This window comes from Alexandromys fortis, unplaced genomic scaffold (assembly GCF_014885135.2).
Source record: "Alexandromys fortis isolate MF-2015 unplaced genomic scaffold, M_Fortis_MF-2015_v1.1 scaffold_6, whole genome shotgun sequence".
Taxonomy (NCBI): domain Eukaryota; kingdom Metazoa; phylum Chordata; class Mammalia; order Rodentia; family Cricetidae; genus Alexandromys; species Alexandromys fortis.
The window spans coordinates 25960397-25983155 of NW_026067902.1; the positions used below are offsets into that span (position 1 = coordinate 25960397).

Sequence of the window (22759 nt, forward strand, 5' to 3'; positions counted from 1 at the left end):
GATCACAGTTTGACGGTGTAATCCATCGTGGTGGGGAAGGTACAGCAGCGAGAGATGGTCCAGCTGTGGTAGCAGGAGGGAGGCAGCTGTTCACACTGCCGTCAGAAAACCGCGAATGTTGGTGATCCACCCACTTTCTCCTTTTTACTCAGTCCAGGACCCGAGCCCCATGGGATAGTGTCAGCCACTTTCAGGGCATATCTTTCCTCATCAGTTCAACCCTCAGGGTGTATCTTTTCTCATCACTTAAACTTACTCTCTGGAAACACCTTCACAGACAGGCCTAGTTGTCTGTCTCCTTGCAATGCTAAGTCTTGTCAAGTTGAGAACCAAGCTTAACCATCACACCAGTTTTTACAAGAACTTTATTTTCGTTACATTTTCCCCTTTAATTTATAGCAGTAAGTTATCTTCTTGGAATGAATCCAAGAAATATATTCCTATCTTTGTGTCCCTTTCTTCTCCTGGTAAAATAGCAACACGTGAGAACTCACCTCCTCTCCTGGAGAGAACACGTGATGTGTTTCCCTGCTGGAGGGAGTCTGCCACTGTAACCCTTAAAGCGTGGACTCTGGAGCCAGGCTGTCTGGATTGGACTCCTCACTGTTGGGCCATGTGACCTTTTTAGTGCTGTTTCTACATCAAAAATGAGTATTAGAATAATACTACATTCCAGAAAAATAAGTGCATTCATATGTACAAAAATACCAAGAAAATGGGCAACAGTAAACCCAGAAGCATGTTTGCTATTTCTGGATCTGAAATCCAAGAGCTTGTGGGATGAGGTGCAGATACACTGGTGACCTGTAGAAGACAGAGTGGATTAAAATTCGAAAGATGTGCAAACACCTTGAAGGACTAAGCGGAGTGTCTGTCACCTGGATATCAGGAGTGGACTGTATCTTGGTGATCACATTATTTTCTAGCATCTTCCAAGCAGACAGCAGATCAGCTTCAGCTCTGCTTCCCTGCCTGTGCCACCCGTGAGCCAGCAGCAGCCACTGGCTCCTCACGGTGTGTCACGCCCAGTGTCAGCCCCTTTGCCACCTTCCTGTCATTGGTCTCCAGTATTGTCTGCTGTTTTCAGGGAGGCAGGGGGGCAAGAAGTAAGGTTTTAGAAATAATTCTTGCCCTTTTGTCCCTGAAATAACAGGGTAAGTGATATGATTGTAATGACCTTTGAGGAAAAACATTAAAACATAGTTTGGAAACTCAAGTCCCAAAGATGTCACCAAGTAATTAGAGACATCCTAAATAAATTAGATCCCTAGTCTGTGTATAAATGATTATTATTTGTTTGGCTAGAAGAGATCTAGCTATTCTGACTTCTCATTTCCTGGGATTTCAAGAGCATTTTCTGTCTTCTCTAAATCTCCCATTAGTTAAGGGTTGCTTGTAATCCCTGTTTGTGCTGATCTCTGGTTATATTTATGTATAACTTGATTGGTTAATTTTCCCATTGCCCTGACAAAACACCCAATAGAGGCAGTTTAGGAGAGGAAGGATTTATTTTGGTTCTTGGTGAAATAGGAGGGTGAAATAGGAGGACTGCCATGAATTTGAGATCACACTAGACTAAATCATGATTTCCAGACCATATTGAACTACATAAATAAGATCTTGTCTTTAAAAAGTTACAATTATGTACTACAACTACCCATATACCCCTTTAATTCATGATTTCAGCTACTCACAGTAAACTGTGGTCTCAAATTAAGTAAAAGTTCAATGAATAAGCAACATATAAATGTTAAATTATATGCTATTTTAAGTAGTAGGGTGAAGCTCTACACAATCTTATTCTGTCCTGTATGGAGCATAAATCACCCCTTTGTCCAGTGTATTCACACAGTATATTCTACCCCCCCCGCCCCCACCCCCTCCCGCTAGGCACTTATCCCTCTCAGTTATCACACTGATTGGCAGGATAGCACAGTGCTCATATTTGAGTAGTTCTTATTTTACTTAATAATGGCATCCAGAGTGCAAGGGTACTGATACTGAACATTCTGCAGTGCTAAAGAGAAGACATAAAATGGTCAAGTGAAGATGTGACAGCTCTTAATAAGGAAAGAAAATCAGACGAGGTTGCTAAGATCTACTGTCAGAGCATCTCTATCCATAAAGTCATGGAGCGGAAAAAGAGAAAAGTGAGCTCCTTTTTAACTGCTTTACTGCCACACCTCAGTCTGCAAAAGTCAAAGCCACAGCACGTAATAGGCAGTTAAGATGGAAAAGGCCATCAACTTCATATATGTCTAAGAGAAAGCACAGTGCATACAAGTTCGGTTCTGCCCATGTTTTCAGGGATTCCCTGGGTGTTTGGGAATGTGTCGCCCACAAAATAGGCAGGTCTGTTGTGTAAGAGAATGACAGGATCTAGTAGCAGAGAAGATCCAGTTCGCTGAAAGGAAGAAAACATCAGTGTGTAGCGAGTACGCACAGAATCCTTTGAACTCTGTCACTGTAACTGTCTAAACACAGTTCATGCACTAACCTACGGCATCAATCTGACCCTCACTGCTGGTGACTGTTGGGAAACTGCCCACATTCTTGGGGCTGACCAGTCTGTTCTAGAATAGTTCATTGTCCTTTCTATTTCTTGGTTTAGTTCTGAGCCTGGAAGTCCTAGTAGACAAATCCCATTCAAGTCTGGAAGTAAACATGGTCTTTTCAGGATTTGTGCACATCTTACTATAGTCAGCTGTCTAACCTTCAAGGGTGGCTCAGATCAGCTCAACTTTTGGAGGGGTAGGTGTATTAGCCAAGGAGTGAAATTTACTTAGTATTGGCTGTACAGCTAGTTACTGTAAAAATTCCAGTACAGGGCTTAGAGACAAGGCTCAACAGTTAAGAGCACTTGCTGCTCTTCCAGAAGAACTGGATTTGAGCCCCAGCAACCACATGGCCGCTCACAACCACCTGTTACTCAGTTTCAGGGCATCTGATGTTCTCTTCTGACCTCCTTGGGCACTAGGCATGCAAATGGATCACAGACATACATGCTTGTATTTAATATATAGATATTAAAGTATGCATTAAATCCCAGTATAAAGGGTTACTGCCATTACTCAGGAAGGTTGATTTGTGACAGGTCCCGGGAAAGGAGCATTAGGCACAAACCTCTAGGTAATGAGTATCTTTTCATTTGCAGGTGCCTCTGGTAGTCTTCAAAAGGGAGAAAGAAATTGCCAGGAAGCTAGAGTTTGATGGTCTGTATATCACCGAACAGCCATCTGAAGATGACATCAAGGGGCAGTGGGACCGCTTGGTGATCAACACACCGTAAGTGCCCTTCATTCTGATCCTATGAAAGCAAGTGTCTGTGTTATCACCAAGGGCATATGGCATGCTCTAATACCAATAATTCACAACTATGAAAACTGTAAGATAAACTCTGGTCGTGAGAGTAAAGAAATAGAAGTGAACGCATGAGCAAAGGCAACCATGTTAAAACTTGCTGCTGTTTCAATTAAGATACGCATAGTAGATAGGATCCTGACTCTAGCGGAATTATTTCCTACTCTACGATGATTAAGGAAACTGAGAGGCAGGTCTAGATAGGTAGAACCAAACTAATCAGTCTCTAGGAAGGGAAGGCTTTGGGAGAAATAATAGGAGCAATAAATATCTAACCTCTGTCCCTGCCTGCAGATTCCTGTCCATCTCCTCATAGAAGGAGAAGCAACAAAAGCGGATTAATTTTCTCATCTTATGCCATTAAGTTACAGACATTTTGGATAATATTGAGTACTTTAATACTCTGAGAAATGTTCTGTCTGGTTATCCAGGACATGTGCGTCTGGGACAATGTGATACCATGGGAAAATGCTAGTAAAAAAAGGCCGTTCTGTTTCTAGAACTTACCTGAGACACCGAGAACAAAGCACTCGTGTTCCAAGGCGAGATCGGCCAGTACTGTTTATTTGTGAGCAGGGACATCCATGAACAAGTAGAACAACTATCGTAAAAGTTGATTTTTTTTTTCACAGCAAGGGCATCATGGGAGGGGCAGTCCTGTCCATAGCTTCTCACTCTACCACAGTCGCGCATAGATGCCTTGTCTCTTCTTAAAGTTTGGTTGTAAATTAAAATTTAAATGAGACATAATTTAATATTTACTTATTTTATGAAAAGAGTGTTGTAATTCAACATATGTATATTATCAAATAAGGGGCATTTCTATGGACTAAGAGTATCACTTCTGGTCTGGGAACTTTTACATTTTCTCTAGTTATTCTGAACTGATAATGGGTTGTTATAGACTGTATTTGTCCTATTGTGCTACATAGAATTACTGGGTCTTGGTGCCTATTGTCTACTCTGAGTTTACATGTTTTTATATTGTGAGGCACACACATACACAAGGATCTATCAAATATGTGCATTTATTTTAATAGAGTAACAAACCACAGAGATTAAAATTAGAACATCGTTGCTAGCTTGAAAGCCGTGTTGTCCTCCCAGCCATGCTCCCATAACTAACATATTCCGTCATATCCACTAGTGGTCAACAGAATTGATCATTAAGTAGTTGCTAGTGCTAGTATGTATGGGGTCATTATCTTGCTTTAACTTACATTTTAACTACTTCTTTGTGCCTAAACACAGGATTTCACTTTAAATATTCTAGACTCTATGTACATGGGATTGTCATGTTACGTATGTTATAATGGTAGAGAATCTTTTATTCATCATTATGTGTCATTTCTGATTCTCAGTGAACTCGCCTATGTTGACAAGTTGTCCCCCAAACTAATGTTTTCCATGTAAGTGTATTTACAAGCAAGAATTGGTGCGTTTTCCTGATAGTAGATATTTCATCTGCTTCTGGCTCCCACTGTTAAAAACAGCACTACCAGAAAACCCCTGCGTCTGTGCATAAGTGAAAGAGCTCTTCCTCTGAGGGGAGTTTGCTCGAGAGAAAGGTGTGGAAAACGCTTGTTCCAGGATACGTTATAAACAGTGCTATACAGACACTTTCTACTTCTGTGCCTGTTTGCCAGCACTGAGTCAGGGAATTTTGGTTATCTGGTAGGGGTGTCATGGCACCTCATTGTACATTTGCCAATTACTACAGAGGCTAAGGATTTAAGCATATTCTTTACACATTTTCTTCTGCAAGTATGTTCTCTAGGGCTTAAAGAAAATAATGATGTAAAAATGTATGTTCTACCTTCAAGGAACTTCTTGACCTTAGCCTTAGTAAGGGGACAAGCCACTCAAAATTGAGACCAAGATAAGATCATGTCCATGAAATTGTCTTAAACACAGCCCTTTAGCATTTATTGTGAAATATTCTACTCAGTACAAAACCAGGACCAAGAGACAAGGTGTGTGCTGGAGAAAGCTGGTCATGGTGACCCAGATGTATAATCCCAGTACTTAGAAACAGAGAGGAAGATGATTTAAGTTTGAACCTAGCTTTTTCTGTGTAGTGAGGTCTATCTCAGCCAGGGCTACACAATAAAACCCTATCTAAAAAAGAGACAAGAAAAAATGGGGGTGGGGTTCAAGGTAGTGGAGGAAAGATGGCTTGATTTTTACTCTTGTAGACTCTAAATGTCATGCATAAAAAAATCAAGTAGCAATGTACACTGAAGAGAGTAAAAGTAATTTTGATCTTATAAATATGTCTATTGGCAGTTTATTCTATAGTACCAGCATTTGTTTTTAATTGGCAATTAGATCATTAAGAGGAATAAGTGATTTTAACAACTAAAACAAATCTGTGGAAAATAATTTTATCCTCAAGATGGCCATCCTTTTGGGAGAAAAAGGTCTTGACTTTCTTATCATGAGCTGCTGGTCTTTATAGGATTGGAGACTTCTGTGTGACTCAAACTCACAAAGGATGACCCAGAGAAAGGAAAAGTAAGAATGCACACAGCAAGGGTTGGTTTTGCTCCAAAAGCAGCCCTATGGGAAGCCCTCCCAGGAAGGGTCTGTTCATTCTGGCTGGATGCAACACATTTTAAACATTTTTGCTAACATTCCAAAGGATGGCAGTTTTTGTTTGTTTGTTTAATGAAAAGAAAACACTTGGAATGGAACTAGAGAAAATTCCAGGCAGAGAAACATGATGCCTCTGAGAGGGCTGGGCTGTCATGAAAACAAGATGCCACCTCTAGAAGAAAAGGATCTAAGTCCTGGAAGGAAGTAGGTACCACACGAGTACACAGTGATGACAGTGAGTAGAGGGTCATGGGGTTAATAAAAACTCTTTTAAGAGAGCTTGTCTGTGTGTCCCGGCACACCCCTCACCATCCCATCTCCCCAGTCACTGACAGTCACGGAATGGGAAACATACATTTCCTTCTGGTTTTTGTTTCTGGTGTATACTGGGATCCAGGTAGATGGGCCAAAATACATCTGGATTTGTGGCCCTGGAGGACCAGCAGAGGGTGATGATGAGGTCCTCTGGGGCTGTGGTAACACGCTTATCCAGGAGCACGGCACAAGGGGAGCAGGGAAGGGAGTGTGCAAAGTAGGATTGGTTTTCCAGAACAAAAAACCAACAACATATGTTTCTTGCTGGTGCGCCATCATGGTTCCTTGTTCTTAACCCAATTTTGAGACAGAAACTGCAGAGTGGCTTCCCAAGTGCCTCAGTTGAAACAAAGCAGCAGAACTGTAAGGCAGGATCCTGGGATGACTCCGAACATCAATCCCAGCCTGCGTACATCAGTGAGCAGGACAGAAATCTAAGATCACAGATCCAGATGTTCAAACTAGAAAGTTTTGTGATGTGTTTGCCTTGAAGTTAATAATTAAGGACCTGTCCTTTTCGCCTTTGTTTTCAGATCTTTTCCTAATAACTATTGGGACAAGTTTGTGAAGAGGAAGGTATGTCTTCTCTTGGGGTGGAGGTGTGTGTGTGTGTGTGTGTGTGTGTGTGTGTGTGTGTGTGTGTGTGTGTACGCACGCATGGTGAGCTGTCCACACTCTTCGTGTACTAATATGAGGAAAAGTGATGTCAGGCTTAAGGTGGCGTCTGGAGACTCAGCTGCAGAGGTCTTGCACATGTGGGCCTCTGCTTTGCTCCCATCCTCGTCTGCCTTCAGCACTTGCACACAACCCACGCTGCTTTCTCCACATTAGGTTTCTTTTCTCTCCAGAAAGACAGGAACTTAAAAAGAAGTTTCCCCTTGATTGCCATCATCTCTTTAATTTTCTCTAGGGGTGACTTTTTCCTTTTCCAGTCAGTTTGGAATGGTATCTTGTTTAGCCTGTTGAAAAAATTCAGCATGGCAAAACTCCGAAGACATTACAGTTGGGAGGTGGTGGTGTAGCCATAGCCCACCCTGCCATTTCTCTGCTCTAGGTAATCAACAAGTATGGAGATCTCTACGGAGCAGAGCGCATCGCTGAACTCCTGGGTTTGGATAAGAATGCCCTCGACTTCAGCCCAGTAGAAGAGACCAAAGTGGAGGCGGCCTCTCTGATGTCATGGTACAGATCTCAGGAGCTCAAGTCCAAGTGGCAAAGACAAATTCTTTGTTTTCCATCCTCTCCAGTGAGCTAGAGGGGAAAATAAAGCATGTCTTTGGTTTTCTTACAAATTGGGAAAGGACTGCTTTAAAGGATTTCATGGCCAATCAGTTCTTATGCCCCAAAGAGTCCAAAGACTAAGGTTTCCAGATGCATGATTCAAACCCCATTGTTGCTGAGAAGTCTATGTAACTTGAAGAAAAGTTGAAGCTGTATTTATATTATTCACCCTAAGAAATTTTCCCCTTTATTAAGTACTTAACTAACATTGACATTTCTAAGTTATGAAATTATTGTTCCTCTTTAGGCTAAGTTCCATCGACATGAAGTACCATATTTGGAAGCTGGGGGTGGTTTTCACTGACAATGTAAGTACAGTACCAGAAAAAAACAGGATCTTGAGCCCTAAGTCAGGGGATCCTGTTGGATTCACAGGGAATAAGCAAGCCCTGAGGTTTCTCATTGCAGCCTCCCTGGGTAATCATGTATCAGGTGCCTGAGAGGTGCTGGGGAAAACGCTGCCTTGTGCAATAGTATAACAAGAAAGGGGCTCTGTTGTAAGACCTTTGGACAACTTATAGCACCCCAGTACCTATGCCCCCTTTTCTTCATGTTGTTCCTCAAAATGAGGGGAATGTAGTTTAATGAGTGCATCATATCATGAATGCCTGGAAAATGCCAGTTTTCTCCCATTTCTACAGTCCTTTCTCTACCTTGCCTGGTACACAACCATGTCTGTCCTGGGCCACTACAACAACTTCTTCTTCGCTGCTCATCTATTGGATATTGCAATGGGCTTTAAAACCTTGAGGACAATCCTGTCATCTGTAACTCACAATGGCAAACAGGTATTGGTCTATACTTACTTGTAACAATGTGTAGAAAAGGGGGAAAAAAAGTAGTATGCAAGTGTATGTCAGGAAAAGAATTTGTCCTGGTGTGGAATGCTTCTTTCTTGGACAAACACTTGAACTTGTAGCAGTTCTTTTTTTGAATCCATAGCCAACTGATGATGGAACATTAAAGTTAGGATTAACTAGGAGAATAAGGATGGGCTGAGCAGAGTAATGGACATATCAGAATCACTTTTGGTACCTTTTATGAACCTACCCCTTCCTCCATAGCTCTTATTTACCCTTGGGAGACAATTAGTGTATGTATAAAGCTCCTAGGGACTTCAAACATGTGTTCCTAGTAATGAGAAAGTTAATATGTATATTTTAATATACATTTACACATAATATGCATACATACATGTAATGTGTACCTCTACATGCTAAACAAAGATTGGCTTTGACCATATGTAGACGACTGGCTACAACAATGACCATAGTCATATTAAAAGCTTCTAGTAGGTTCTCCTTATTTGCAAACTCAACAAATATAGTTAACTATGTATGAGACATACTCCGCATACTTCTAAACCTTTGTATGTGACAGGGCAACAAGAAATTCAAAATATGCCAAGCTTATGCCATGTTTCAGGTTCTGAGTCTCATAACTACTATATAAGGTAGATGTTAATCTCAAAAGAATTCAGGCCAAGAGGCTGTATGACTCCCCCTCCCCCACAAGACTACACAGTGTTTAGGTCCAACAATCCCTTTGCTTTCCTTTGGCAAGAGGCTCCAGTTCTCCATCTCCTCTAAAGCACTTCCTATGAGATCTGTTCACCAAGAATTGAGTAACTTCATCCCTTAGAGGGCCAGCAACACATCAGTTTTGCTGCTTACCTTAGCTTTTGTGCCTGTTCCTTTGTGTGCAGCTCCTCAGAAGCAAAAGATCTACACTGTTTACCTTCCCTTCAGTCCAGTATCTAGTCCCTGCTGGAATGGGTCGCAGAGGCAGGTCCCTGGGACTTCTCATTCATGCTGCTGAACCCCCGGCCTCCTTATATAGCACGGAACTAAAATGTCCTGTGACACCATGGTGGACCCAAGCAGACTTCCTGGTTCAACCATTGTAATATTTGCAATAACTTCAAAGCTGGGGTGATTATGCAGGTTATGGCTAGGTTGCAATATAGCTGAGGGGGAGCCACCAGTCTGAGGAGACTTAGGTTTCCTCAGCAGCAGCTTAGAGAAGCAGCTTTGGGAAACACGCAGCTCTGTAAAGGCAACAGAACCCTCTCACAGCACCTTCCCTTGGATTCTCAGGGACATTTGCCCTTCGCCTATGTATAAAACCACACTCCAGGCATTAGTGTGGTGCAGATGCCTCCAGAAAGTACTAGATTGGTGACTTAGTGATGAATCTATGGCTTCAAGCTCTTGAGGCTAAAGCGTAATATGAAAGTGTTAACTGGCTTGGTCTCCTCTGAGGTTTTCCTCTTTGTTTTGTGCACAGCTATGCTCTAGTGCCATGGCACACAACTGCACCTCTGGATGCATGTGTTTTAGATCATCTGGCTCCTAATCTCCTTTTATAATGACATGAATGACCACGTTCACAGCCTCATTATAAGTTAACCTCTCTAAACACTGCCTCCAAATAGTCACGTCCTGAGATGCTAGTGATTAGGACTCCACACATCAACCGCAGGGAGGATATGGTTCAGCCCTGACACCCCACCTATGAACTCTTCCCTTCTGATAAGCCTGGTCAAGCTGTTCTCTTCATCACTGTCACCCTTAACCTACTGGGGGGTCCCATGAGCCTTCCAGGGTTGAAATTCCACTCCTCTACAGCTCCGTTTTCTCCTCCCTAGCTGGTTCTGACTGTTGGCCTCCTGGCTGTGGTTGTTTACCTCTATACTGTGGTGGCTTTCAACTTCTTCCGCAAGTTCTATAACAAAAGTGAAGATGACGACGAGCCGGATATGAAGTGTGACGACATGATGACAGTGAGTACCCACTGGCCATGGCAGAGAAAAGCCAGAGGTGGTGGCCTTTGAGAAGAGACCAGTTGTCATCTGTCCAAAAGAAGGCAGTGTCTTGGAGAGAGATGGGGGTGATGTAACAGAGGTCATCACACTGTGGGAGCCAAGGGATACCAGCGCTTCTCTCACTTTGGGATGAGGATTAGACACGCCGTGAGTGAGCACTTCTAAATTCCGTGGCAGTACAGCTTTCGTTTTCATCTCTGAAAACTGGGAGTGAAGTTCCAAAGATGAGAGATCCTTATTTCAGCCATTCATCTGGCTTCTTTCAAGACAGATACCAAAGGCTAAGAGCATGACGCAGCAGGATAAGGCGGTGTCTGTCAGGTGTAGGGGATCCTGTCTGGCCCTGTCGGAATGAGAGGCACAGCTGGGGGGGACACATGCTGTGGAGGTAGCAGTGGCATCTCTTCTAGGGCTTATCACAGTCTAACTTCAGGGAAAGACATGCTAGGTAAAGGTCTGGAGCATTTCTCTATAAACAGGTAATGCTTATTGGCTAAAACTCCCCTTATGCTATCTTGGGACAAGGCAGCAATGCCAGTCATCAGAACACCGGTGCACCTGGTGCCTGGCTTCCGGCTGCTCCCTGCTCTGGATTTGCCCCTTCTCTGTGAGCCTAAGGCCACTGGTGGGGGGAAAGGATACATGTGGCTGGCTAAATGAAGCAGTGCTCAGATAAATATAAACACATGTGTTAAAGAAAGTCGATTGCAGGTTGGGTGTGTTGAGTGTTCCTTATCCAAATTCTTGGGACCATAAGTGCTTCAGATTGGGGAATACCTGCACATATCCTATGTCTTAAAAAGTAGGACCAAAATCTAAACATGAAATTCATCAGCTCCCTTTATATTTTAAAGCCAAAGTCTGAAAGCAATTTTACACAAGTGTATTTAAGATGTACTTTGACAGTGAACATGATGTTAGGTCAGGTGGTGAATGTTGGACCTGAGGAGGTGTCATGATGGCATTTGAACAGTTTTATGTTTAAAAACATTCTGATTTCAGGTTAGGGATGCTCAGCCCATACTTGATGGAAATTCTTGGAAAATATGCAGAGGATAAAGAAGTAGAGCCTAAAAATCAGGCTGGCAGTCTTGAAGTTCGACAAGACAAAGCCAATAGCTGGTATATGCCATACCATCAGGCCTTACCAACCTTTTATTATATGCATCGCAATTCAAAGTAGGTTTTCAAAAATAGGAATTTTTCCACCCTGGTAGACAGCAATCTGGGTGCAGTGGACAGCAAAGGCCAGCATCACTGAAGATAGTTCCTGTTCCCAGTTCAGGACTGTCATGCTCAGATGTGTAGTGTGAAGTGACCATGCTCCTGGAGAGCCATTCCCCTTTCACCTGAACTGCCACCACCATCTTCCCTAGTGCTACCTCTTCCACATGTATGTGGGAGTCAGAGCGGGTGGCGGCATTGGTGATGAAATCGAAGACCCTGCTGGTGACCCTTACGAGATGTATCGCATCGTCTTTGACATTACCTTCTTCTTCTTTGTCATTGTCATCTTGCTGGCCATCATTCAAGGTATGGTTGTCAATTACAGTACATAGGAGCTGGATTAAATACATCTAGTTTGTTTTGCTTTTCTATATACATCAAGTGATTGTTTTACAAAGAAGTTTTTTTTCCCTAATTCCTCTAACTTGTCAATTTAACAATTCACTGAGCACTTATTGTCTGTGAATTCTTGTATATAGAGAGCCAAAGAGCCCCCTAGACAATTTCAAGAAACTTGAGGGCATGCACAGAGTACTCCTCACCCTAAATTATGTCTTCATCCCTTCTGCTTCCTAGATGTCTCCTGTGGTTGCCTTACCCTTTTCTTTGTTCTCTCATGCAGAGAGGTGGGAAACAGGAGAGAAAGGAGCTATAAAGATATGACATGTCTTATTGTCTTTTAGAGCAGATAGGAAGGTACTGATATTTTAGTCAACAGTTTGCTAAGAACTGAAGAAGCAAAGATGATGAATTTAATTTGAGTCATGCTGAAATGTGGTGCTGATATTTAAGTGTTGAGGACTCAGAAGCAAAGACGATGAGGGAAGACATTGATCAAAAACAATGAGAACACGTGATTGACATCCGGGGGATCAGGAGAAGAAAGAGTTAAGGGAAGCAGCTGTCAGCACTGAGGCACAGGAAGAGAAGCCATAAGAACTGACTAGCTTCAACCAAGTGCTTGAAAACATAGCCCTTTCCCTTTTAATTTTGCTGTAACAGACAAGCTCAGTTTGATAATTTTTTTTTTGACAAATCAAAATGGGCTCTGCCACTTCTCCCCTGAGACTATGATACGGAGAGGGTACTCTGTCCTTTGTATTTAAAAACCCAGGTCTGATTATTGATGCTTTTGGAGAGCTGAGAGACCAGCAGGAACAAGTACGTGAGGACATGGAGGTACCGTTCTTTCTACTTATTTCAACCCCACACGGGTTCCTCAAACCATAGACAGGGCTATTAATTAGGGCCGTCCCTAAGCAAAACTACTAAATCTTCCCATGCCTGTTGTCTCGCTTTCTCTGCACCAAGCTACCAGCCCTGGGCACTAATGCCCTGTGAGCTTCACCCCGCCATGCCTGACACACTGCTGCCTCCTGTCTCATACTGGAGGGAGCAGCATCTTCAGCTAGAAAGGTGGGATGAATAAAGGCATATTAGCCCAAAGCATTAAACAGGAAGGCAGTTTTCCTTGTCCCCAGTTCGGCAGGCTGTTAGCGGTTTTCCTTCCTCTGCAGCTATGCGTACTAAGGTGGTTTCCTTTTATGTTTGTTTTCATAGACGAAATGCTTCATCTGTGGCATTGGCAATGACTACTTTGACACAACCCCTCATGGTTTTGAAACACATACACTGCAAGAGCACAACTTGGCCAATTACTTGTAAGTAGTCTGGTGAAGGATGTCATCTTCAGGGCAAAACAAAATAACTGTCACAAAGTCCAGTCTGCTCATGTCATTTCTCCCTTTCTGTTTGGAAGAGGTAGTAAAGGAACACCTCTGTGTGGTGATCTGGAACACTCTGTGTGGTGATCTGCCAGCTAAATAAATGTGCCAGGAAAAGAAGGTTACACTGGCCCAGGTCTTCAGTATGACAGAAGAGGGAAAGGAAGAAGCTGTCACCGTTAGAGCCATCTGTGTGCCAGGACCCAAGATAAAATCTAGTACTAGTGTGAAAACTCGAGGTTTGGGGCTCAGGCTCTGCTACCATGCAAGACACTTTCTCCACTTTCTCTTCCTTTATCAGTATCATGTTCTCCTTTCCCCAAGTAGATGCGACTTCTAGAAAGCATCTCTGAAGTCATATAATATGAACTGAGAGTGCACAACACTTGTGTGTCACAGACAGAGTCAAATCTTTGATCATTTAGCACAAGTGAAACCACGCTGCCTTTCCCAAGATTTTCACAGTGAGAAACAAAGCAGTCTCCTGGGCGGAGGAGTATGAACAGAGCAAACACTGTCCGTGGCTCATCCTCGATGTGTGATTTCAAGTCTAATTTTTACCATGATAAACAGGCCTATTGATAATGCTATGGAAAGGGTCGGACTTCTCTTTTATAGTAAGCAAGATAGCTTGCAAGTGGGTTTACCTCAAATTTGGAGGACTTCGGAAGGCTCTTCCTCTTTGGCTTGGAGATGAGCATCTGTCATCATCAGAAATGCTTCCCTGGTTCGTACAGGCTTCCTAGTTTTCAAACCGTATTTCCAACTTATCTTAGTAGATGATGTTAGACAGTGTGGGTAAGACCTACCTCAGGCTGGAAGGATGGCTCAATTGTTAAGAGCACGTGTTGCTCTTGAAGAGGACCCAGGTTCAGTTCCCAGCACCCACCCAGGCAGCACACAACTGCCTGTCATTCTAGTTCCAGGATGTCTAATGCTCTCTTTCAGACTCTACTGGCACCTGCAGGCACACACATATATAGTTTTTTGCTGTTTGGTTTTAGTTTTTTGGGGTGGGGTGGTTTTCAAGACAGGGCCTTTCTACATACTCCTGACTTTTCTGGAACTTGTTCTGTAGACCAAGCTAGCCTCAAACTTAGAAGCTCACCTGCCTCTGTCCCCCGAGTGCTAGGATTAAAAGTGAGCACCACCATGCACACTAATCTTTGTTTTGTTTTTAATTTAAAAACCCTACCTTTCCTCCATTTGTTCTTTTTCCAGATTCTTTCTGATGTATTTGATTAATAAGGATGAAACAGAACACACAGGTCAGGTAAGAGACAAGCTGCTTCTAACTAAGAACTAGGTGTGTCGTCTTCCTTTTACTAAGTCTTAAAACTGAGCAGTACACTTGGGGCTATCTGAGGCAAGTAGTCTCTTAGATGCATTTTTCCCATCACCGTTTTTGTTACTTAGTAAGAAGTGAGAACTCTATGGTGACTGCAGTCTATTCCCCCAAGATCCCCTGATAATCCCTCCCAACAAACACATTTTCCAAGCCATTGTGTTTACTGCTTCTGTATAAAATAGCTGGAGGTGGGAGGACAGTAGAGAGGAAAAGACAACGAAGAATGGAGTGGGCGGCTGGAACAAAGAGCGGGAGAGACAGCACAAGAAAGCGCGGCCTTGCATGTGGGTGACAGCAGGAACGTGGAGGTGTGGTGAGAGCGGTGTCAAGTAATCCTGTGACTAACTGAAAAAGAAAGGTGGGCCTAGATACTCAAAAGTCAGACGTCAATGCCTAGGAAAACTTTACATGAAGTGTCCCCTCAACCCACCTTCTTTTTAGTCCCCCGAGGTTTGCCTCCTCCCCTTCACCATGATGGGAAGGAAAGCTCACAAAACCAAGCAGGCTGAGGAGAGCGTGAGAACATGTCCATGTGACCTCACATCAGTTCCCATTGGTCTCCCTAAAGGAAACCACACAGAGCAAAAAACAAACCGGGCTTAGCTTACCGAGGTTTCAACACAAAGTACCCTTTGTTTACCCTGTTTCAGGAATCTTATGTGTGGAAGATGTACCAGGAAAGGTGTTGGGACTTCTTCCCAGCTGGCGACTGCTTTCGTAAGCAATATGAAGATCAGCTTGGGTAAATCTGAGTTCAAGACAAGCCGTGATTCTGGACAGTCACCTTCTAATGCAACATAATTCTTCTTTTACACTGCTTTAAAAAAAAATCCATACTTGGAAACTGCTCTGGCGTTTGTGCCCAGTGGACAAAGGACGGCAAACGGTCACGGACTCCACCCGACTGCTCGCAGGGATCTCAGCTCTAAGAGCAACTCGTTCCTGGGAACAGCTCAGAGAAATATGAAGTCTTGAACACCTAAATTGTCGTGCAAGAGGGGTCTGCCAGAAACTGATGGGGAGAACTACACAAAACCATGTTCAACTTGTGTTAACTGCAATCTAATTTTTCCATGGTACTTGCTAGTGACTTTCCAGACTCAGCCTGAAAAGCTTTAAACAGCTAAAGAAATAGAAAACAACACTTTGTCGAACCTGAAATATCGATTAAGTGCCTTAAAAAAATCTCTTTAGATATAGCTATGCAAGTTTTTTATGTTTGTGTTCCAGAAGGACAACTCCATTAACAGCTGTGCTGATCTGTCTCACCCTATGAACCTGTACTTGAAGGTTACTCACACGATTTCTTCAGTAACAGCCTCACAGCTGCTGTCATTGGAAGAAAGGCACTGGACTGAAATTTCAGAAAAAATCCCAATCTTATACCAAACTTGAGTGATGCTTTATGGTCCTGTGTAAGTAGTGGAGCTGCCATGTTTTAGGTCAATCTCCTCCAATAAAATGAAGTGCCCACTGCAATAAAGTAACACATGCCAGTTCGTGGTTTGGCCTCTTGTAACCACTTCCCGTTCCTTTACTGCAGGATGGCTGGAGTCAGGGACGTGAGACAAGTAGTCCATGGGTTTTGTGGCAAAACAAAATGGCCAGAGGGTGTTTATTTTGACCAACTGCATGCCTCTTGTTTGTATATATTCCCTTAATTAGCACCTGTTATTCCATAATGTCAGGAAAAACGTAGCTATGGCATCCCCTGTCCTTAAAGAATTAGGTGACTAAGTCAGGTAACAACAAAAATAAAGCCCCAAGCAAGCCTCATACATGTATTCAGATGCCATCGGAAACAGAGGTAGGCATTGGCTGCTGTAGGCATTAACAGTACATGTTAGCGTGGGATATTCTGGTAAATTAGCTCACCCTCACTTAGAAGGCAACCAAAATTTGCTTCAGGCCCATATTCCCCCTTGGTACCCCTTCCCCTCCTCAGGAAATCATGCTGTCCAGCCAGTCTTCCAGCTCTTCCTCGGTGACATTTTTGGATGTCCTTGTCTGTTCAGGCTCCACAGTTTTCTCTCCAGTCATGGATGACTTTTCAGGAACTATGGAAATAAAATCAACATTAGCCACTTCATCAATTACAACGGTGAGGGTTAAGGCTTTTGGGGGGTTTGTTTGAGGATATTACTTTCTCCGTAACAAGGAAGAAATTCCATGATTGTCACCCCCTAAGATACAACGAATAGTATCTAAACAACATAAGCAAAGGCACAGGTTTGCTCTTCTATTTAGGCTGAAGATGAATTTCACTGCTCACAAGTGTTGAGTTTGTTTTAACACAACGACCAACAGCATCGCTCAGTGTCCTTTTCCTTTTGATGCAATCCTGAAACATCGGAATGACTCCTGAGCTCTGTATATGACAGTTATCTTAGGCCTATCACATCAGAAGGACTACCAGCTCACAGAACATTTACAAGATATAAACATTCTTTTGCTTTAAAAACCAAATCAGTTTGCAGCCTAGTCGATTAAAAGGTCTTCCTCTGAAAGGCTTTTATAGCAGCTCAATTTGCAGCTTTAAGTTTAATACTGCAACCGGGCTGGTAGCCACTTTGGAAGCTTGAGATATTGAGTAAGAGAAAGTGCTGGAAAGGTCAGCTCAGGGGAAGCTGTGATTTGCCCAGGGGAAGAGATGCCTGGGACACTGCTGGATCAATGACAGGCACAGAGGGGTGGCGCAGGTGATGCGGTAGGACTGCTCCCATAAAAACACCACAACTGAGCAGATGAACGGGAAATGAAATGAAAGCCATGCCTGTTTCCTCCTGGGCCACCTGCCCATCTCTTTCTGGCTCCTGGTCCTGAGACGTCTGGTCCAGACAGGGTCTGTTGTCCTCTTTCACAGGTGCATCTAAGTGCAGCAGCATGTCCAGTTCATCTTCCAGATGGTCTGCCTCCGAGTGTGGCGGGAAGGGGGCTTTCTGCAAACCTTCTAGAGGGCTTGGTCTTAAACTGTCTTTGCCCAGAGACCTGGAACAACTACCAGCAGCAGATCTGAGCTCAGAGATGGGTCCCCTTAACTGCATGCCCGGTTCCTTGCCATCCTCGGGTCTCCTTGGTTTCACCTGTGGAAGTTCTAAGGGAACTGTGGTCTGAAAAAGAGCATTATGTCGGAATTTAGTAGAGTCCTCCTGTCTGCCTAAGCACAAGAAGTTAAGGAAGCCATACAATCCTGTGACAGCCCACAAAGTACGTCCTGTTGGGGCCCCACCACAGCACTCTTCCTGACCCCAAGGAGGATAAAGAGACTTTGTGGAAACATTGTAGGGCTGAGCCTCTGCCCAACCCCCCTCTATTATGTGCTAACTAACTCAGAGGTTGAATTAAAAGCCCATGTCCTCCTATCCCTGTTCTGAAAGCTAATTGTACCACATGTCTATTTGAATCGATACTTAAGGCTATAATGAAGGATGACCTATCTGTAAAAGTGACTAAGAAGTAATTAGCCAAGGAGACTTGTTCACTGTGCTGAGATGCAGGAACACAGAGGGGCAGGATCATTTGCCAAAAAGAAAAGAACTCAACTGTTGTTTGAATACAAGATGTCAAATGTGAAGAAAACAGACTATTTGGCTACTTTATAGAGAATTCAAAACCAGGTAAAACTGTAGTAATAGAAGCCAGGGTGATGGCTGTCATGTGGGCATGTGTAGTGGCCTCAGAGGACCTGACAGTGTTCTGACTATCCATGTAGATGCCGATTCCAAAGTTACACATACATATCTCTGTACATTCTTCCCTGTCTGTGCTGTGCTTCGAAGGCTTCCCATATGACCATGACAGGTCTCAGTCTGAGGTTGAGGTAAGGCCACCACAGGGATGGCAGGGACCCACAATGCCTAGGTTAGAAAGTGTGCCCTACAGTACCTGATCCCTACTCTTATTGAAAGATGTAGACTGCTAGAAACTCCTCAGACATTTTTCAGAAATTTACTTCAGCATGGCCTTTTAAGCGTAAACTAGACCAATGCCCAGCACTGCAGTTGTACAAAGCAAAGCCAGGGTGTGGTCCTCCTCTCTATGCTAACCCTATAACTGTTAACAGTGATTTCTGTCCCGCCTGGACCTGCAGCCGTTTAGTCCCAAATAAACACATAGAGGTCTACATGTTTGTTGACAGGTTTCTATCCTGCTCAATCCCACAGCCATTCAGCCCCCCAAAAACACACAGAGGTCTACATTAATTATAAACTAGTTGGCCTATTAGCTCAGGCTTCTTACTAATTCTTACACTTTACAGTAACCCATAATTCTTGTCTGTGTTAGCCACATGGCTTGGTACCTTTATCAGCAAGGCATTCTCATTCTGCTTCTTGTGTCTGACTTCCTCTGTGACAACTCCAGATTGCATCTTTCCTCTTCCCAGAATTCTCCTGTTCTCATTGGCCCGCCTCTGCTTCCTGCCTGGTCACCCTGCTGCCTGGCTACTGGCCAATCAGCATTTTATTAAACAAGTACAAAAAACAAATCTTTACATGGTAAAACCATTGTCCCACAGCATACAACTGTTTCATGGATCTCTGTGAGAACAAGGAAGTTGTTTTCCTTTATTTTTTTTAACTTCCTAAGTGATACCAATAAGTGCAATAGAGAACAGACCTGAAGACTATGGATGTGCGTGTGTGTGTGTGTGTGTGTGTGTGTGTGTGTGTGTGTGTATGAGAGAGAGAGAGAGAGAGAGAGAGAGAGAGAGAGAGAGAGAGAGAGAGAGGAGAGAGGAGAGAGAAAGTCTTTTACCTGGACCCAGGTGACAGTTTTCATAAGATGGCTTCCCTACTGTGCCTTAAGAGCACAAACAGAGCCATGAACACACATTCCAGTCACTCAGCACACAGACACAGCCATGAACAACCCCCCCCAGTCACTCAGCACACAAACACAGCCATGAACACACCCCAGTCACTCAGCATACAAACACAGCCATGAACACCACCCCCCCAGTCACTCAGCACACAAACACAGCCATGAACACATCCCAGTCACTCAGCACACAGACACAGCCATGAATACACACCCCAGTCACTTAACCTGCCTTCTATTCCACCAGCATAGTCTGTATTATGATTGTTTTCATGAATGTGGACCTGCCTGGGTCACCATCCCTGTTCACTGCAGCTCATGTGTTCTCACACCTCGGACCTCAGCTTATCCATTGTTTCTGAAACCAGCCAGTCCTAGCCACACCATGATACATCAGCTTCATTACCACAAGCTCTTACGGCACATTGTTTCTATGCCTCTCTATAATTATTTCATTAAACTGATTAGTATCAATATTTTCCAGTAGATTGAGCTCAGGGAAGGAGGAACCACATCCACCTGCTCACCACTGTGTCCCTAGTGTCAACTCAGAGCCTGGTACCTGGATATTTTGTGGTAATAGCCAGACTTTATACTCTGCTATAGTCTTGCATTCAATTCTATATTTGATCCACTAAAATGTATCATATATAAAACACAACAGTAATGTCAAACAGCTGCTTTGTTTTCCTTCCAACGTTAAAAGTTAACACCTCAATAAGAGGCCTCAGTTGATGATGGACAAGAAAAGCTCAGGCTGAGACACCCTGCAGACTGCACTCTTCCCTTTGGTTCTTCCTCTGCCCCAACCCAGAGCGTAGGCAGACTGATTTTACCTGGATCAACTCTGCAGCAACGTTAAGCCGGACTGAGAGGGGCAGCTGTTGAAGGGCTCGAACCAGTGACTCACTGTCCAAGTAGAGTGATGAATTCTAGATGGGTGTGGAGGTGGGGGTAAAACAACTGTAAGTAAATCATCCATTGGAGATGTTTTTGTCCAGGAGTCCAATAATAAATCACATTTAATGACATTTGATGTCTCTCTACCAAACACTGAGCCCACGGCTCGCTCACTCAGAGACACAGTTAGGGCAGTGCTCACCATCACACCAAGCTGATACCCTAACCCTAAAACTGGAAGAAAACTAGCATTTTAGTGAAATCTGACCAGAAACTTCCCCTAAACCCAGACTGCTAGTCCTAGGCAGAAGGGAGAAGAGCTGGTTAGGTGGTGACATGGTTGCCAGGTGCCCTCAAACAAGCTGGTGGGTAAGCACTGTTTCTCTTCAAATCAGAAAACAGCAACTTCCTCTTTCTAGCCAGCTACGCTCAGTGTGGCGGTGGCACTAAAAGCTTCCTTTGACCCTTTCCACCCAGGAATGAAGCTACTACGTTCCTGCACTACTATCTCAAACCAGCATCCCTGCTAAGTCTATAGCCAAACCAGTGACTGATTATCTACTATCCTATTAGCTACCTTGGAGGTGTCCTGGTGACCTAAGGGAAGCAAAAGCTTAAAAGGTAGTCATTATGACTTCCAGCACAGAGGCCAACACCATCCACCACCAGTGTTGGACAGGGACTTTCATAGGTCAGTCCAGGACTGTCTTTTCCTATAATTACTAACCACATTGGTAAAAAGCCAGAGATCCCCTCACTTAGCAGCTCTATTGTAGGGCATCTCAAGTTGATAGGTTTATAAATTATTAGAGATGGAAACACAGTTCTTGGCACCTCAAGAGCAGAGCCTGCCACAGAAAGCCCGCATTAGTCCCTAGTTCATAAAACAGTAGAACATGGGGATCCATCGGAGTAAGCAATCTGGTTTTCCCACAGCCCCTTAAAAGCCATCCTGAAATGACGAGGTCTTTGGGAAGCCATAATGACAATGTTAACTGGCATTGTTTGCTCTAGAGAAAGAAAAGAAACAAAGAAATTCACCTCTAAATTAGATAACATATTTAAGAAATAAAACCCTGACAGGAATGTGGGAAGTGGGGCCTGCTGCACAAGCGCAGACCTGAGCTGGGTCCCCCAGCACCCACGTAAAAGCTGAGCATGGCAGGCAGTGCATATCTGTAATCTCAGTCTGATAGGAAGTGGGGGGAAAAACAGATCCCAGGGGTTACTGACCAGCCAATCTAACCAAAACGGCAAGTTCCAGGTCCAATAAGAGATCCTGTTTCAAGCTACAGGGAGCTGGGGCTGGAGAGATGGCTCAGAGATTAAGAGCACTGTGTTCTTTCAGAGGTCCTGAGTTCAGTTCCCAGCAGCCACATCGTGGCTTACAACCATCTATAATGAGACCTGGTGCCCTCTTCTGGCATGCAGGCATGCATTTGTATGGGGGTGGGTGGGAATTCAGTACCTAATCCATTTCTTACTCGTGAACGCAACCTTCGTGGTTTAAGGACTGACTGAAGGCCTTCTACAGACCTGTTTTTATTTCCTACATTTACCCTACTTGATGAAGGATAATAAAGAAACGCAGTTAAAGAAGGAATGTGGGGTGGGGGGGGCGGGGAAAAAATAGCAAAGCAATCTATTGTGTTAAAATCACAACCATTAACTTCCTTCTTCACAACTCAACCTATAAGACATTCACGGGGATGGCCAAATGAACTCAAGCTTGAAGAACCTGAAGAACTTATGTAGTTCCCTGTACATGTTCTCTCTCCAGCAGGTAGCTGAGAATAAAATGCATATGGATTAGAGCTCTTTTCCACGGGATTCATCTCTGCGATAATGGAAATGGGAGGGGCCTTGGCCTTGACATGAGCTAACCTACATTCAAGACATTTCTCTTACCTGTTTTGGACATGATGTTTCACCATCCCATTCCTTCTCTTCAGCAAATCGGAACTGTGAGAAGGAGTCCCCTAGGAATAGAAAAAATAGATATATAATACACACATAAATTTATATATATATAATTTTATATATACATATATACACACATATGCAATTTTGTACAGAAGATATCCAGTTTCTATTTCCATCTTAGAGCATAAAGGACAGCACAGACACTAAGGACAACATTGAATAAATGGGACCTACTAAAGCTGAGAAGCTTCTGTAAAGCAAAGGACACTGTCACTAAGACAAAAAGGCAACCCACTGACTGGGAGAAGATCTTCACCAACCCCGCAAAAGACAAAGGTCTGATCTCCAAAATATATAGAGAACTCAAGAAACTAGACTCTAAAATGCTAATTAACCCAATTAAAAAATGGGACACTGAACTGAACAGAGAATTCTCAAAAGAAG

At 43.5% G+C, this 22759-nt stretch overlaps 2 protein-coding genes across 14 annotated transcripts in view; one reads left to right on the forward strand and one right to left on the reverse strand.

Moving 5' to 3' along the window:
• Positions 1–16161, forward strand: part of Ryr3 (ryanodine receptor 3) — a 528284-nt gene extending 512123 nt beyond the window's left edge. For 7 of the 13 annotated variants that reach the window (XM_050134439.1, XM_050134436.1, XM_050134438.1 and 4 more), the window contains 11 exons: positions 3155–3285; positions 6804–6846; positions 7325–7452; positions 7799–7859; positions 8193–8339; positions 10199–10333; positions 11752–11908; positions 12717–12781; positions 13163–13263; positions 14548–14599; positions 15325–16161. In XM_050134439.1, coding sequence (XP_049990396.1) covers positions 3155–3285; positions 6804–6846; positions 7325–7452; positions 7799–7859; positions 8193–8339; positions 10199–10333; positions 11752–11908; positions 12717–12781; positions 13163–13263; positions 14548–14599; positions 15325–15420 — 1116 coding nt within the window. In that variant the 3' untranslated portion in view covers positions 15421–16161. The other 6 variants (XR_007590438.1, XR_007590440.1, XR_007590437.1 and 3 more) reach the window with 5 other exon arrangements.
• A 280-nt stretch (positions 16162–16441) lies between these two features.
• Aven (apoptosis and caspase activation inhibitor) overlaps positions 16442–22759 on the reverse strand; it is a 137833-nt gene continuing 131515 nt past the window's right edge. The window contains exons 3-6 of the mRNA XM_050134446.1: positions 22301–22371; positions 20329–20424; positions 17448–17784; positions 16442–16731 (exon numbers count right to left, since the gene is read on the reverse strand). Of these exons, the coding sequence (XP_049990403.1) occupies positions 16616–16731; positions 17448–17784; positions 20329–20424; positions 22301–22371 (620 nt within the window). The 3' untranslated portion in view covers positions 16442–16615. The remainder of the gene's footprint in view (positions 16732–17447; positions 17785–20328; positions 20425–22300; positions 22372–22759) is intronic.